The sequence below is a fragment of the Halictus rubicundus genome, chromosome 10, assembly GCF_050948215.1.
Source record: "Halictus rubicundus isolate RS-2024b chromosome 10, iyHalRubi1_principal, whole genome shotgun sequence".
NCBI classification, from domain to species: domain Eukaryota; kingdom Metazoa; phylum Arthropoda; class Insecta; order Hymenoptera; family Halictidae; genus Halictus; species Halictus rubicundus.
The window spans coordinates 16447610-16464700 of NC_135158.1; the positions used below are offsets into that span (position 1 = coordinate 16447610).

Genomic DNA, 17091 nt, shown 5'->3' on the forward strand with positions numbered 1-17091 from the left:
AACATAGATCACTAGCTTTCAAACCAGTGACAATGCGATCGCGTGACCGCGATTGAACGCAAATCAGCAAATCAACGCAAATACCATGGAACTTTTCGCAAGACACGTAACCTATAACTATATTTCTTTATTTTATTTAAGAAGCGTCGTACAATTGATATTGATTTAAAATACCTGTTATATTGTTATAATAAATGTTATGCGCAATAAATCGTGGAAATTGATTTGTGACAGTTGCTCCTATGTAATACAACCTCGTCGCTATAGCTCATGTTTGTACAAATATATTATTTAAAGGAAAGTTTTACCAATTTATAATCTACATATTAATACGTAGAAATACATTGTTACTGTACATGAAATCGAACTTGTAAGTATCGTAGGCTATTATTAACTACTCGAAACGTTCGTTTTGCTAGTTAGCTAACCTAAAACTTGAGTAGCAATCGGCTATTCGGCTTCTCTTCCTCGATAATGGTTCTAATTACTTATATTTTTAATTCTTTTAGTTTGACTTGTTCTAATACAATAACGAAATGTCTAGAAAAGAACGAGGCGTGATGAAATTGATTTGGAATTGTTTCATTAACTCTATGAAACCCAACCTCAATCGTACTAAATTGATAGGCGAAGATCGTTATGGTACCAAGTACTATGAAACACCAGTAGCTAGTAAATCGTCACGGAAAAAACCAACACGTTACTTCGAAGCTGTGAACAAAGACGATTTCGATCCAGAAATGCCTGCGGAATGGGAATCTTGGTTGAGATATCGTAGAAACGAGCCACCGACGCCGGAAGAACTAGAAAGGAATTATCAGATAGCAATGAGTAAAAAGGAAAAAGCTGCAGAAATAGCAGCCAAATATGGAAGTGCCAATTCAGAAAAATCTCAAGTGTACATTGACAGCAAAGAACGAAAACCGTTCCCCGAGTACGACGAATATAAAAATAAGTAAAAATCTAAAGACTGTAAAGCAAAATCTAGGAGACAACAATATGAAAGAAATATTATACATAGGTAGCTAATGAAATACAAGGAACAATCTCATCTCGGATTGAACGAACTCATTGAATAATTAAAATCAATAAAATATCTAGTAAATATGTACAAATTTTATTATAACATATACTTGTATTACGATGTATAATTTATGTATTTATTGTTTGCATGAAGTATAGTCTATATGTAAAACAATTTATTATATCCTACGTTTCTATACATATACATTTATTGTATTTTCTTTTGTATATCATCGACCGTTTTCTTCAATTGATCGATGTAATGAAAAACCAGTACTGAAACTATACGTGTATATGGAATATCCTTTTCTTACGGAACTTCAGTCAAACACACCATGTTTAACATTCTTTCTAAAAATTCTCTTCGATGTAATGAAATGATAACTTCCAAATGTATGCATTACTATGTAGTAGAAAATATCAAAACGAAATTTCGAATATTCTACCAATTTTAAAGATAATTCTGCTATAGAAAAATTGCTATCCAAGTCGATGCTTTTCTTTTGCTCAATCAAGAGATTATATACCGATTCCTGGACTTTGTAAAAAGATACTTCGCGTGTATCAGAGTACGAAACATCAGTCAACAGCAGATATAAATTCTTTCGATCGAAAGAAATTGAAACAGTCCAATGCACGAAAAACGTAAGGTTTTCCGATCAACCTGAAAAGTCGTTATTATCGAATAGAGCTTGATCATACAGCTCTCCTTTTACTAATCGTCCACCGAAATAGCGACCATTCAAAGAATCCCTTGCACGTTCCGCTTCTGAAATGTTCATCGATTATATCAATAAAATTCAAACATAAGACGAGATAAGATTATTCTGAAAAGAAAAATGTACGATTCGCTTACCACTCATTTGTGAGAATTCGACGAAAATCTTCACGATAACTTCCGCATCCTCGTCGTCTTCGGACTGTCGCTCGTTATAAATAATAACTCTTTCCACAACACCGAATTTCGAACACTCATCCTGGATTTCTTCTTGTAAACTTTCGTCGACGTCTTCCGGTGCCACCATGTTTCTCAAGATAACAACTCGGGATTCGACTTTGCGCATAAGCTTCTGCATGACGAGATGACGCGCGCTTTGTCCTTTGATCGACATATTTTCCTGTTGTTGCAGCGTCTGAGGTTCCGTTTCCTCCAATAACTTCTTCTGCAGTTCCTCTTGCTGTTTTTGATGAGCCGCTTGTTCCTGCGCTCGCCTCATTATGTCGGAATTTGTGGTAGTCGTGACTGGTATCTAACGATCGAAATCATTTTTATCATTTTCGAACAAGAATATTAGGCGAACACAAGTCGAATTATCAAACACTTACAACCGGAGTACCCACTATTGTTGGAGCTACGACCGCTGGTGGCGGTATAACAACCGGTTGACCAGGTATCGGTTGAATGATTGCTGGTGGTCTGGTTAGAGCCTGTGGTATAGCTATACCGGGCGGAGGAATGACTGGAGCTACTGTTGCTATAGTTGGTGGCGCCATCATCGTGGCGGGAGCAAGAGTGGGTCTCACTATACCGGGCAAAGCTGCATACACATTGAAATATCAATAGTAATATCGGTGTACCCGCAGAACAGCTGCCTATCCTCCGATTTCGATGATATTTTGAGCAACTTTCTCCTGTCTATACTTGCGCGTCTGTGACAGAACACGCGTTAGTATCGATGGCCACTTATCCTCTGTTTAGACAGGCGAACAGGTTTTTGACATATCGAAAAATCATCGAAATCAGAGGAGGATCGGTAAGGTAATGTTTCTATACCTTGATTCAGAATCGGGGGAGCAGCTGCTCCGAGCTTAGTTAGTCCTAGAGCTACCGCGTTACTAGCCACTGCATCCATTGCTTGAATCTTGGCGGTTGCAGCGGCTGCTGCCACTGCCGCTGCAGTAGGCATCATACTCGTTCCACTCGGTGGTCCCATAAGAGCATTCGGCGGTGTGATAGCTCTGCCTACTCGCAAGTACTGGCCACCGAGATCGAACAGATTCATCGATGCGATAGCCTCCAATGCAGCTTGCATCGTTTCGTACTCGATGAAACCGTATCCTTTGTGACGATGAGGTGAACTACCTTGCGCTAATTTGCAGTAGGTAATAGGACCAAAAGCTTCGAATACCGATTTAATATCGTCCTCCGTTAAGTCTTGATGTATAGACGCGATGTAAATGCGATTATAATGTTTACTCTCCTCGGTAATTTCGTCTATGACCGATTGAGCTTGCGGCATGTTTGATGGTCGCCCGACAACCTAAAAGAAAGTACAGCAATTTAGGAAAGGTACTTTTAGCGTCGCAATAATATAATTTCAATTGTAACATTTAATTAACAGAGAAACGGAATGGAATGGAAGGCAGGAAGGAAGGAACTATGAAGAAATTATGCGTGTACGCGTGTCACACACACACACATTATCAATTAGGCAATTTTTTGGACAACAAAATATTATACTTTGTACGAACAAAGGCTTGTTCGACATTTATGCAATAGCACCGTAAAAATCGAGAAACATCGGTGCATTGTAGAAATTGAAAGATTTAGGTCGATACAATCGTTATGGTTTTTAAGAAGAAATTCAAGAAGGATTTTGATCGAAGTGCATACTATTAATATGATGCAGTTCAATCAAAAGCGATATTATATTGGATAAAACTACTATATAAAAATTTGCCGACCTCCGGCGGGATGATAGGATTGCTGGGGGACAGGAAATTCGTTATATAGGTACGTCCCGCTACCTTGATGTTACGTCCACCAATCATGACACCATTCATCTGTTCCAAAGCAAGTTGTGCTGCTTCAGGTATCTCGTATTCGACGAATGCAAATCCTTTGTGCTTCTGGGTAACAGGATCCCAAGACATGTTGATTGATTTTATAGGACCAAAAGGCAAGAAAGCTTGCCTAATCGTGTCCTCTTTCAATTCGAAACTGATGCTGCCCACATATACCCTGTCGTACAGGAATTTGATTTCAGCCGACAATTACCCGCAATTATTAGACCGAATTCTTTCATTGTTTTATTTCTAACGATTATCAAAATGTATATCTTCTACTCTCTCCTATTACTAATCACTGATCGAGCGGAACATTTATTCGTGCGAATGCAAGACTCCGCTCTGTGTAAAATAATATATTTTTCCAGCTAGATTCTAGCGCGATTCTAGCGTGTTTTGGAAAGAAAACAAAAAACGGGAAAAAAAACGAAAAAGAAATTATGAAGAATACGCAATCACGATTCCAATCGATCGAACGTCTAAGATAACCCAATTGAAAAATTACACAATGGATAATCGAGAGTTGAAAAAGATCTTCGATTCAAAATGCCGAGTCTCGAGGACGAAATTTCGAGGGCTAAGACAAAGAACAAACAAACCTGCACATGAGGGCGAGAGCCTGCTGTCTCTGCACCTGATTCCGTTGACTAGCCATTTGCTGTAACACAAAGGACCATAGGCCTTCTATTGATATCCCTCCCCCTTACATACACCAGTCTCGTTCATCTCAAAAATCCCCCAAGCTCTTATACCATTCCACCTTCTTTGCTCAACCCCAAACTTTTCTTCGTTCGACATAACGAATTAATACGATTGATAATACTCGATGGGAAATCTCTACCCTTTACCAAATATCAAACTGTGATGATCAAATATAATAACGCGAATACAAGAAAAATAAGCTGGTCATGTAAACTGTGGTTACAAGCACGATACAGTATACCAAGCAACACGGGAAGAAAGAAAAGTTGAGCTCAGAAGTACATATTTCGATTATTTTTCTCAAATCGTCCAGAGATTCATGCACAAAAACTTGTCCTCCTTCGCGCTGGTACAGCTCTGCTCCCGCCGACTATTATCTCAAGATATCTAACCTTCTCTTACAGTAGTAACTCAGGGAAACGTTTAGGAGTGTTTGATCGTAAGGCGGTTTCATATTGTTTCTGTCTTGATTTGGTTGACACTAACCTGCACATTAGCAATAAAACTTGCTGCCGCAGGACCAACTTATTCTTCTGCGGGGAGAAAAAATCAACCAATCAGAGTTAGGTTCCAGTGTTCGTCTTTTTTTTTTTTGTTTTTAAATTTCTTTTTATATTTTTGTGACTTTACTCGCTCGTCATAACGAACACAGGTTAAAATGTTTATGCAATTGCTTAAAATTACTCGGCGGGGCGAGCTAAATTGCAAGGACAAACATTAATTTAAACTACTGTATTCGCGTATTTGAAATGATCTTTTCTCTTTTTGGTATTATGTATTGGCAAAGAGCTAATTAGAGGAAGCAACATATAGAATACATTTTTCATAAATGATACTTTTTGAGATAAAAAAGAACCCCAAATTAAAAGATATACATTGCATCCATTGTGCATTCTTAAGAATTAGCATTCGATCACCGAGCTACTAAAACTTCGGTAACATTCTTTTCATGCTTTTTGTCCACTGAAACGGTAAATATAAACGGAATGTATACATGGTCGATGTGTAATACACGGTAATAACTGTATCGTGTTACACATCGTAGAACAGAAAATTCTCAAGACAGAAATCGATGAATGTACAATGGAATGTAAAATGTATGTTAGGCGAGTAAAGTTTGTTAGCTTCGTGTTTGAAAATTACCTGCTGTTGATGCGCCAGTGTCTGTTTCATTAAAACCATTTTGATGCTTTGTTCCATGGCATATTTCTTTGCTCTATTTACTGTATCCTGCTGTTCGGATGTAATTTTTGGGAGACCTGCACCTAGAATGCCAGGTAATGTAAGATACTTAGCTCCAGGTCCTGCAACAAAATCAATGCAATGCTTAACAGCTTAGCTCGTGTTAACTACAGGAAAATAATTGCTCTGTGCCGTGTCAGATCTTATCAGCTACTTGTCCACTTGTTCATTATCAACTCTCAACATTACTTAAATTGGAGTGACCATGATTCGATTGTCACAATTACGATATACATCATTTCGAATTTCGTCGAGAACGTTGTACAATATTCTAATTCTACTCACCAGCAACAACTTGTCCGATTTGATTAAGATCATATATAGGGCCTGGCAAGAAGTCTGATGCATTTCCTACGAAGAAAGTTAGTATTAGATATAATTGTAATATTAAAATTAGTATCATTTCGTATCTCCACCATATATGTATCTTTTCACGACAATAGATAAGAGATACTGAAATGACAATTTTGTAGGGAATATAATTTTGATGTTTCACAACTTTGTTTTCTATGGCTTTTATTTAAAATTGAAAAGGATTTCAAGTATTCGCGTTGCCAGTTCGTTATTGAAAAATCGTATTGCTGTGCAAATAAAAAATAAAAATCATATGAAACGTAATTTTCTATGAAGCGCCACAGCAATTTCGAAACTTAAAATGAGATGAATAAAGTAACGACGTCGTGCAGCAGTTCCCACGGTAGAACCGTCCTCCGAACTGTAAGTTCAAAGAAATTAAAATAGTCAGGAATAATGTTACAATTGAATAATTAACACAAGATACTATGTATAATGTGCATTATACATGGTACGTGTATACGCATCGAGGAAAAAAGGGGAATTTCCTTCTTCTCTTACACACCATTTATCGTAAAATCACTTTATAATAAACTTTGGTACAAGAATAATAACGATTTCGAATTTCGTTTAAAACAACTTCAATGAAAATTTACAAAGAGATATATATATGTATATATATATCTGCAATCGAATGCGTTAGCATCTTTTGTTTAAACTTTGTTACTGTTTACATTATTATTAGCCTCAACGAAATCAGACTACCGATAACTAGATTAGGTTTCATACGATCATAACCAATTTGGTCTGCTAGTCTCTGAAACAGAAATCAGAACACGTTGAAACGCTTGGTTTTTCTCTTTTACGACTTTTGCAGTTTCACGAATTGATATATTGTTAACTTTGTTCGATCGTTTGATTAACGGCTAACCGTGTTCTGGGCTGAGCAATGATGGTTGTGCGCAAACTATCCGAGATTGAGGCGACGCACAAATCTGTAAGCACAAAGCAAAGGAGAATACTCTCAGTGCATTTTCTGCGCCATTTTCTTACAGTTTGCCTTTTCCAACCTACCACGCAATTAGCCCTAACACTTTCTATGCAGCAATGGCGATCCTAATTGACAAGAAATCGAACGCGACCGATCGTTGAAAAGCCACGTACAGTTTTTCTCGTGTTGTACGCCCTTCTGCAATAATTTCCTACTAAATCGCAACAGGCCGATCTTCTTTAACAAAAAAATCTCTTACCTCGTACTTATACAATGGAAACGCAAACACGACGAATTTCATTTGAGAATATCTTGAAAAATACACATCGCCATTGCCTATCCTATTTATAAGCCTCCTCTGAAATCGATTGGTTTCTTTTTTCTTTTTTGTTGAAATTACATAATAAATTGACAGGGAGCAATTTGTTGAACAAAATAATTTCCACGTAGATCGAGGCTTATAATTAGGATGGAAGAAGACTACCCTAAAATGCTGACCTATCTAAAATACGCATCGTATTTGGTACTCGACAATAGATGCTGTGTCAGTGGAGTTTGCAAAACTCAGATTTGTTCTGTTCAACGAATGTAGCGTTCTCTTTCTTTGTTTGGCGCACGCTCATGATCACAGCTCAGTCGTAGGCCACAGATTCTGTACTGTCTCTCCGCTGTAACATCTCAGAACAGAAGGACAACCATACATTAGTTTTATTGAGGGCCAACGATCACCTATTACCCTAGCCTACCAAAATATATTCTGAAACTGCAATAGACCTCTCAACGCTTAGAGTTTGCCAGCAGTTTAATAGAAAGCTAGCATCTGATTGTCCTAAGTAAATAGTATATGTTTCTCTTCATCATTTCCTTTGCTTAAAATTATATTATGCTTGTCGCTGCTTCTCTGTTCACCATCTTTTTCCACTTGTATGCTTAACCGTACGATTCGTTAGCGATTAGGGGGATACAGTTATTGGGATGCATTAGCAATGTACCTTCGACTCTAGGTTTCTTGCTCGGTGGTTCTGCGTTGTTCTGGGACGTCGGTGCCTGTGAAACATACATCGAATGTAGTCCAAAAATTTGTTATTACCAAAAATTGATGCTTTAACTAGCAGCGGTTAATCGATATAGTGAATATCCGCTCTAATTCTCTATAAGCCTTGTGTTTTCCATTCCTTGGAACTACCCACACCACTGTCAGGGGCCAAGAAGCTCCAGAGAACATAACACGGTCGGGTATATCGGTGTGAGATCAGAAGACCACTACTAATCCAATAACAAGATTTCTTTATTTTTCATTATTTTTTTATGGAACTTTCACCAACATATTCGTGGCATTTTTCTAATGAAAATGATACCAAATTTGATATAATTCTGATTTGGTCTGATACCGATATACCCGGTCGTGTTATATTACACTCCTCTCAAGCTTCGTTGTCCGTTTCTACGTATGTATGTACATACGTGCAACATTGTATCAGAGAAAGACATTTTCTCAGCCTTCTTGTCCCTATCCCACTGTGTGCATTGTGTATTTGAAATGCAACGTTCGGCGAGAACCAAAGATTTCATCTGAATGTACCTCGCCAAAACCGTGCAAGGGAATTACAGCGGATATTCACTGTAGTCCTTAAACAATCGACTATCAATACTTAAAAGTTACTTGATCAATATTCAAATACTGTTCAAATCTAATGTAAAAGTTCCAGGAAAATTGTAGTAACATTAAACTGTTCATTCACAAAGTACATATACATTACAACAGAATGTATCAAACTGGATGGTAAAGCCAATAACATTATCGATTGACTAATATAGAATATTACGTGCACACGTTTCGTATTAATTAGTTATTTGTACGCGTTATCGAGTACGGTAAAAAGAATATTGTCGTTCTGTCTTGATGATCTACTACATACATCGTTCGAGTATTAATCATTTAAATACGTTAGAAGTAATTTACAACCGCCATCATGATCCCTATAGTTTGTTAGTTTGAACAGTTTCAATGTTTTTCAGAAAAACGACGAGGAAAGCTGACTTACCATTGCCATCGCGCCGTTCATTATTCCCTGCGGTCCAATGAAACAAAGTCAACAGTTTTGAAATGTTCTTTATCAGAGGAGAGTGAACCGATTCGCGACAGGTAACTTACATCCGAAGCGATCCGAAGCTTGTCTTCACGGAAGTGCTGCGAGCACTTCCACATAACGTTAGCACAGAGTACTTGAGTCAAGTACTCTGCGACATTACTTCGTTGTGCATGTACATTGTACATCAACCATTTCAATAAATATTTAAAATCTACACCGTTTTTAACTACAAATAATAACATATCCGTTTCCACAGAATTTTAGAATCGTTTTTTGTACGCCCATTGCACTATGTATGCATGTATGTATCTTTTTCTTCCATCGAACCTTTCGGACTCAGTTTGACTATGGTAGTACGATTATGATGATGGGCAAAAAATACATATTTGATGGTTAGAATACGTACATGCGTGTCTTGTTATGCATTTTATTACAGTGTCGTTTTTTTTTTAAAGAAATTGGAAAACGATGAGTTCGAGTAACTTTAAAGTTAAAGTAATTAACGAAGAAAAGGTAGAATATATTAACATATTACATCGTTTAACTTTTAAGTCACATCTCACTGAAAACTAAGCCTGTCATTGATTCATATAAAATTTTACATAAATTACATTACAGGGGAAAGGTCTTTTTGCTAGCCGTGCGTTCAAGGATGGAGATACAATTTTAACGGAGAAACCTTTAGTTTGCTGTCAGTTCTCGTGGAATTTAGAGTATGGATATTTAGCATGCGACAATTGCTTAAGACCGTTAGAAACCGCTGAAGAAAATGTACATAGATTGACTGAAAATTCAACAATTATTTTGCCTCATCCAGAATGTTGTGAAACAAAAAAAGAATTAATTGTAGAATGTCCTGATTGCGCTACAAAATATTGTAGCATCGAATGCCAAAACGAAGCTTACTCAAGGTACTATATGATTTGTAAACAGTTTCCATGGGTCATTGAAACATTTAACCCAATTGTAGGTATCACAGTACGTTATGTTTTCGTACGCGAGAAAAAGATGAATCTCATCCCCTTGTACAGTTAAACGAAACGTGGAAGCAAATGCATTACCCACCAGAATCAGGAACAATAATGTTACCAGCTAGAATGGTAGCTATAGTTAATCAAGCCGATAATAAAGAGGAGGTTCTGTCCACATTTTCACAGTTCTGCCATTGTGCAGTCAATGAAGTACATGAAATTGCGCACAAGCTGTTAGAGGAAAAATTTATTGGTCAAATCGATGTACTTAGAGAAACCATGCAGAAAGCTCTGGATACAAAACTTACGTCTAACGTATGCAACAAAAGTATAAATGCGATTAAAATCTATTACGTTACAACAAATGTTGCATGAATTTTAATTTTCAGTGGTTTACACCAGATGGTTTTAGAAGTTTATTAGCCTTAATAGGTACAAATGGCCAAGGGATCGGTACTAGCGCGTTTAGCGTATGGGTAAAAAATGTATCCGCGTTAGATTTACCGAGAGAGGAACGAATTTTTGTAGATAAACTAATAGATCGTATCTACTCTGAAATGGACGAAGGTAACAATTATAAAAAACTACGTTGAGCTTGATCTTCCTAATACCCACTGTGGTTTTATATTTTCAGCTGTAGGTGTTTTTCTAAATAACGAAGGTTCTGGTCTATACGCCCTTCAGTCAGCGATAAATCATAGCTGTGTACCAAATGCGATCGTAGAATTTCCATTTTCGAATAATGTGTTAGTTTTAAAAGCGATTCGCAACATTCAACCTGAAGAAGAAATATGTATAAGTTATCTTGACGAATGTGATCAAGAAAGGAGTAGACACTCTAGACAAAAAGCTTTACGCTCTTTGTACTTGTTTGTTTGTCGTTGCGATAAATGTCTGTCGCAAGCTGGCGATCCAGATTTGACATCAGAAGATGAGTTCGATGACGATATGTCGAGTTGAACTGCGAAAGAAAGTTTCATTCATTGATATTATATTCACACAATATGATATTACAAGTACTAAAAGTATACAATTTTTACAAACAAAGTCATTCTATCTACAATTTATCCTTCACTTGTAAAGAACTGAAAACAAATTATGTGCAATAACATTTCATTTTTTTATAACATTACAATATTTCTTCAACGCAGTCGTCAATACTATCACTATTTAAATACTAGCCTCTATTAAAACCGCTAAAATTTTTAGAAATTTTTTATATTTTAATTATATAATTCTTTTAAAATTTCTAAAAGATACCAATCGATAATAAAATGAGTATGCAAGCTCTGTCTGCAATTGTGACTATACATTAATGTTGTATATCATTTAAATATAAAATCGTCAATTATTTGAGATCGTCAATTCATTCTCGCCTAGAACCATAAGGTTCGATATGTAATGTGGTACAGGTGTAACAAGTATTCGTTGTTCTATTAAGTTCGTTAATAAGGCAAGAATATTAGGACTATGGTACTCCCATCTGAAATACAGAAAATTTACGTTTACTCGATGATACGAAACATTAAAATATGTTAGGAATCTATAAAAAATAGTACTAACGTAGCTTTCATAAATTCATTTTGTGATTCTGTGGACTCGTCTTTGCGTATAAAAGATTTGCAAGATCCATTTAAAACAAGTAATTCCATAATAACAGGACTATCCCCAAAACATTCTTCCGCATATTTTTTACGTTGTTTGCGTTGAGTAAAATCTATACCGGTAGCTCTAAAAAAATATACAAAAACGATGGATCTGTTAGTATGAGTAATAAAAAAGAAATCGTATTCTTTTTACGGATTTTTTTGAAAATAAAAATTACTTTCTCTCGGGGTCAGCATCGTTATACTCTACAATGTTACTAATTTTTTCTGAATCTAGTACTCCCTCCTTCCGTTTCCAACACATTTTGCTCAGTGATTTTAAATTTTTACCCATTAAATTAATTTGTTTACTTTTCTCGAATCCTGTACTCGTTATTATTGCCTGCAAAATATCTGAAGAAACTTTTTTCTTGCTGGCAAAAAAATATTTCTGTCCCACAAATATAGCAAAAATAATAGGTAAACCGTGCAGAATCTTCTTCTTTCTGTCGTTCATTTTCTTTTGAGTTAGAAAGATGTATGTAGTGTTATTATGCGTGTATAATTTGATATCCATTTTCACATTTAAAGAACTAAAATAATTTTTCATTTCAGCTTGAATTCCTTTGTGTTTGAAGTAATTTATAGGCTTTCCAGAACCTTTTAATAAGTGACCGTACCATTTTTTTCTATGACTGTGCCAGCTTATATCTGAAACGTTTAACTATTGGTAATAGACAGCAAACAATGAAGATAAAATAATCAGAAATTACATATTACCTATTAGCTGTAACATTGATAAACGATCTTTTAAATCTTTCTGGCTTATGTTGTTGTCCTGTTACAAAGACACATAAATATATATATACATATATAAATATTCTTTACGCATAATGCATATATCCCAATACATTGAAACAGAATACTTACGGCTATAGCTATCTTGATAAATTGAGCTGCATTCGTTGTAGTAAAAGTGTTGTGGTGTTTGACCAACTCGGATTTGATCTTATTCCAAGAAATTTCAGGGAAAACAGGCATTACCGCCGATTCTAATTCTTCGAATTTGAATCTCTTGATAATTCTGACTATGTCACTTTCCATGGATAAAATTGTTGCTAAAATATTAGAAAATCTTGTTTACTTTCATGCAGGCTCAATCTCTATATATGCATTACATGTCAATATAACCTCTTCGCGAGAAGAATAATAACATAAGTACAATACTAACCGTCCGGCATTATGTTACACGCGAATTAAATGACACTTACAAGTTGTGAAATTCTAATATATTGTCAAATATTCAAAAATTATCCAGCAGATACATTAAACACGTACACAAGTTGCGTGACATCACAGACGTATACCTCGTCTGTGGTGACATTACCGTTAAAATGTTCCCGCTTAAACTGAACACAACTGAACAGTTCTTTTGAAATGTTCGTGTTTATCCTTACCAATTGTAGGCAATGTCAGAGAGGAAATGAGAGTGCTCACGCCCGGTATTTTAGTGTCAGGCTAAAAAGATGATGCAGGTTCTGTTCCAGGCTAAAAAGATGATGCAGAAAAGTGGGGACACTAAAACCCCGAGCGTGAGCACTCTCATTTCCTCTCTGGCACATGTATACACGCAATTTTCACGTAAAAGTCAATAGGTACATACAGAGAGGAAATGAGAGTGCTCACGCTCGGGGTTTTAGTGTCCCCACTTTTCCTGCATCGTCTTTTTAGCCTGGAACAGAACCTGCATCATCTCTTTAGCCTGGAACCAAACCTGCATCATTTTTAGCCCGAAACAGAACCTACATTATTTTTAGCACCGATCAGAATCCGTTTAATTTTTGTTTAACCGACCTCGCACACGGGTACTACGAACCTAACCCGCTCACGAGAGCAAACCTAACACCCGCTCAAGAGAACCCAGCTAAAATGGACCGTTATATTAATCAGAATTATTGGAATTGATATTATTAAAATAATATTAATTATAAAAAATATACCGCCCTATTTGAGAGAGTCGTTAGAATCGTTTTACACAAAAATGTGTAAAACATTAATTTGATAAATGAACTTCTGTAAATTTCTTTCTTGAAAATGAAAAACTGTGATAAAATGAGACAAGATTAAAACAAGGTTATTCGCGTCGTTCACGAATAATAAATCGATGTGCAGGACGCGCTTTCTCAGAAGCTGTGAAAAACATGTCAAATTGACACGAGGGACGGATGGGAATTAAACCTATTTGCTCATTGAAATTTTAACGGATTATATTTGCGACTAAAAGAGGCAAACGCTTTGTTAATATACTTTAGTAGGTATCACACATGGTACGAAGTATCGTTTATTATTAATATTAATTTTCTTGAAAACGAAATCACATATTATAATTATTGAGAATTATTTACGTTGATTTATACCTATGTCGTGTAACCGAAAAGGGCTATGTTATCAACTGCTATTGTATACCTGTTATAAAGTGGTGAAAAAGTATTGAAAGATTGTCGGAAGAAATAGAACAGGATTGAATTTCCACTGAAGCAATCGCAAACTAATTTCTTCTCTTGTCAATTCAATTTGAACCAAATTAGTTCGGAAACTACGAGATCTCGGATTGCATTAGGATACAGCAGTTGAATGAGTGAAATGTCCATCTTCCATTGATCGCAGAAACAATCCGAACGGACGTACGTATTTTTATTGAAATATAATTCTTAACATTTAATTAATACTACTGAATGACAAAAATTAAAAGCACTTTTAAACATGAACCTGTACTATAATATTTCAGTAATTTTCTCTCCTTTTTATTTTGTAGAGTTAAACAAATTAGCAAATGAACGGCTCATTTGTATCTTTATTTGTATTTATTTACAGATTTGGGAGTAGTGAAATATTATAGTACCAGCAACAGAAAATATATGTGTATATTTTTCAATCTTTATGTTTTCTACAATAAAAGAAACATTGTTTTCAACTTCACTTCTGTATCATGTAATTCCACATTATTTTCGTACAAAATTATTTGTTGTAAGTGAAGAATTAAACTAAACAATAAAATACAAAAAAATGGTTAATCGTGTGTGTATATGTGCAAATTATGCCTAACTGCTGCTTCGCTATGTAAATCTATCGTTTGTGTTCAACCTATTCGACTGTATAAATAAACTGAACATGTAAATGTGTAGGTATCGGAAAAATTTTGTGTGGTTTTCCTGTTGACGATAAACTTAAACCGAAAACCTTGCATTTGTTCACAAATCTGTAATATCGAATTGCTGTTAATGCAAAGTTTTATACACTGAATTAACTAAATATTTTATCAAAGCGAAAGATACCGAGCGAAGAATTATAAATTCATGTTTTCGTTGTTTAGCTTACTGAATCAATTTTTATCAAATCTTGTTACTGCACTTGCTATGTAACCTAACGTTGTTGGTCTAACTCGTGAAACGTAAAGGATGTTCGCCAGGAAGTTTCACCACATCCTCCTCATATCTTAGACTTGCTACTCTCCTATTATCCTTATACTAATCCTTGCTAACTACCACTTATGTGTGTCCATATTAAACTCTTATACAAACAGTCAAACCCAAGGCGGCAGTTATTTTATTTTTCACAAATAAAAGCAGAGATTACTATATTAACAGAACATACAAACTTGGTTAAATCAAATTACGTTTAAAAAAAGTATCAAATATCTTGATGTCTGTAATATAAATTCGCACGAACTTTTTCGGCTACCTAGTAATTGTACTATTAATAATTTTGAAAAGCACCCACATCTAACCCTTAAGGGGACATTATTTAATATTCATCTCTATCGAAATGGTAAATAGAAAGGTTGCGTAATAAATTTTGGCGAGGCCGCATCGGTCCCAATAGTTCGCTCAACGGTTAATAGAATATCGAGTACTGTATGTCGAAGATGAAAGATATTTGTTTAACTAGATTACGTTGCGAAATAACGGAAATAATCGATATTGGTCTCGAAGTCACGTATTTTATACATACAGTTTTAGTCAAACTAAAATCACGATTGCGTATCCCATAATATTTAATAGATTCTAATACTCGCAATAATTATACGTTTCTAAGACGCGGATTCAGCATTCATTTGGTCACTTGCCGAAAGTGATGCGGAGAACTGATGTTATCTACGTTCTTTGTATAATTCAACAAAACACTCGGCCAAATAACATCGTTGTCACCCATGATCGGAGACTGCTTCATTTTTCTGCTTGCTCTTCGGGTTTTCCGAGTGACGAGGCAACTCTTGACTTCATGATTGTTGCGCGACTCTTCGACAGCATCCTCGCCGTCGTGATCGAAATGCTCCTGTTGGTTCTTCAAAGTAGTATCCTCGACGAACGTGATGCACTCCGGAAAATTATTATTACTCTCCTCATCGATCTCGAGGACCGTTGGATTATTCTGTTCGTCGATCACGGTGACATCGCCAGAGGTAGCATCCTCGTTCAAACGAAGCTTCGTCAAATCCACGTTGGTCCAAGCGATCGCGTCGACTTGGTCGTGATCTTGAACGGTGGTTGTCGTGGTAGCGAACATATTTTTCATGTTCTGACTGGTGAGTCCTTCCTCCAACAGCTGATTAGCTATGAAATCCGACACAGAGTTCACATCCCACTCGACGAGTTCCTCGCTGCTGACGGAGATCCTGTCTTCCTGCTCGTTCTCGGTCTCCTCGGCGAGGTCCTTCTTGCTGTTCCTGATGTCGCCGATCGTCTTGAAGTAGATGCTATGGTCGTACCTGTACGTCTCCAGGCAGTTGCTGTCCAGGTTGCTGTTCGATTGATAGTTGAAAGTGCCGCAGCAGTTGATCTTGGTCTCCTCGGCTCGGGACTTTCGTCGGGACTTCTTCAGCGTGTGGAACCGCGGACTCCACGACATGTCTTCGATGATCAGTTTGTTCGAGGAGATGCTCCAGCGAGGCTCCTGACCGTTCTGCATGGTCATCCGTCCCCGGGACAGTCTCTGGGAACGTAGACGGTTATAGCCTCTCGCGTACGCCGCCCATCTCTCGATCCTCTGCAAAACGTACTCCGTTTCCTCGTTCCACCATTCGGTCAGGCCTTTCTGGAGCATGGCGCCGACGTCCTCCGTCATCGCTGCCAACGGCGACGGGAGCCGTGACTCCGTCATGCAAAACTGCCGGACCTCGGCAGCACACACTTTCCGACAGGGACCGAATCGGTCACCGAGCAATTCAATTTTCGAAGGAAACGTCGCTCCGATTTATAGGATTCCTTCGAAGCACTGCAAAGACCGAAGCCATTGCGAAACTCTCTGTAATCCCTGACCGTGACCTCGTCCGAACGAACGTTAAATTCGGTTTGTCGCGTAACCTATTACAGTCCCGTTGCGTCCCGTCGGCATTGCTCGCG

At 36.9% G+C, this 17091-nt stretch overlaps 5 protein-coding genes across 8 annotated transcripts; 2 read left to right on the top strand and 3 right to left on the bottom strand.

The window, feature by feature from the left end:
- Positions 1-52: 52 nt before the first annotated feature.
- Positions 53-1228, top strand: LOC143358307 (NADH dehydrogenase [ubiquinone] 1 alpha subcomplex assembly factor 2). Its single transcript, XM_076795346.1, has 2 exons — positions 53-370; positions 510-1228. Exon 2 carries the CDS (start codon positions 537-539, stop codon positions 957-959), a length of 423 nt encoding a protein of 140 aa, XP_076651461.1. The 5' UTR covers positions 53-370; positions 510-536; the 3' UTR covers positions 960-1228.
- On the bottom strand, positions 1095-9397 carry Hfp (Poly(U)-binding-splicing factor hfp). Of its 3 annotated transcripts, none has more exons than XM_076795316.1 (11): positions 9195-9397; positions 9085-9111; positions 8032-8086; positions 6040-6105; positions 5656-5816; positions 4999-5045; positions 3772-3985; positions 2798-3284; positions 2350-2561; positions 1880-2273; positions 1095-1792 (listed from the first exon to the last, which is right to left on the bottom strand). In XM_076795316.1, exons 1-11 carry the CDS (start codon positions 9372-9374, stop codon positions 1683-1685), a joined length of 1953 nt encoding a protein of 650 aa, XP_076651431.1. In that variant the 5' UTR covers positions 9375-9397; the 3' UTR covers positions 1095-1682. The 3 variants fall into 3 exon arrangements, with proteins under 3 accessions (XP_076651431.1, XP_076651429.1, XP_076651432.1); XM_076795314.1 differs by lacking the exon at positions 4999-5045 and adding an exon at positions 4410-4468 and having other exon boundaries at positions 9195-9396; XM_076795317.1 differs by lacking the exons at positions 4999-5045; positions 8032-8086; positions 9085-9111; positions 9195-9397 and adding exons at positions 4410-4468; positions 7538-7622 and having other exon boundaries at positions 6040-7043.
- On the top strand, positions 9112-11459 carry Smyd5 (SET and MYND domain containing, class 5). Of its 2 annotated transcripts, none has more exons than XM_076795337.1 (6): positions 9112-9185; positions 9588-9645; positions 9751-10043; positions 10103-10418; positions 10493-10670; positions 10738-11459. In XM_076795337.1, the coding sequence occupies exons 2-6, from the start codon at positions 9601-9603 to the stop codon at positions 11061-11063; spliced, it is 1158 nt and encodes a 385-aa protein (XP_076651452.1). In that variant the 5' UTR covers positions 9112-9185; positions 9588-9600; the 3' UTR covers positions 11064-11459. The 2 variants fall into 2 exon arrangements, with proteins under 2 accessions (XP_076651452.1, XP_076651451.1); XM_076795336.1 differs by lacking the exon at positions 9112-9185 and adding an exon at positions 9467-9524.
- Positions 10961-13143, bottom strand: LOC143358299 (uncharacterized). Its single transcript, XM_076795338.1, has 6 exons — positions 12921-13143; positions 12620-12807; positions 12470-12527; positions 11929-12400; positions 11667-11834; positions 10961-11586 (listed from the first exon to the last, which is right to left on the bottom strand). The coding sequence occupies exons 1-6, from the start codon at positions 12928-12930 to the stop codon at positions 11448-11450; spliced, it is 1035 nt and encodes a 344-aa protein (XP_076651453.1). The 5' UTR covers positions 12931-13143; the 3' UTR covers positions 10961-11447.
- A 1452-nt stretch (positions 13144-14595) lies between these two features.
- LOC143357910 (uncharacterized) lies at positions 14596-16984 on the bottom strand. Its single transcript, XM_076794610.1, has one exon. The coding sequence runs from the start codon at positions 16847-16849 to the stop codon at positions 15800-15802; it is 1050 nt and encodes a 349-aa protein (XP_076650725.1). The 5' UTR covers positions 16850-16984; the 3' UTR covers positions 14596-15799.
- Positions 16985-17091: the final 107 nt, after the last annotated feature.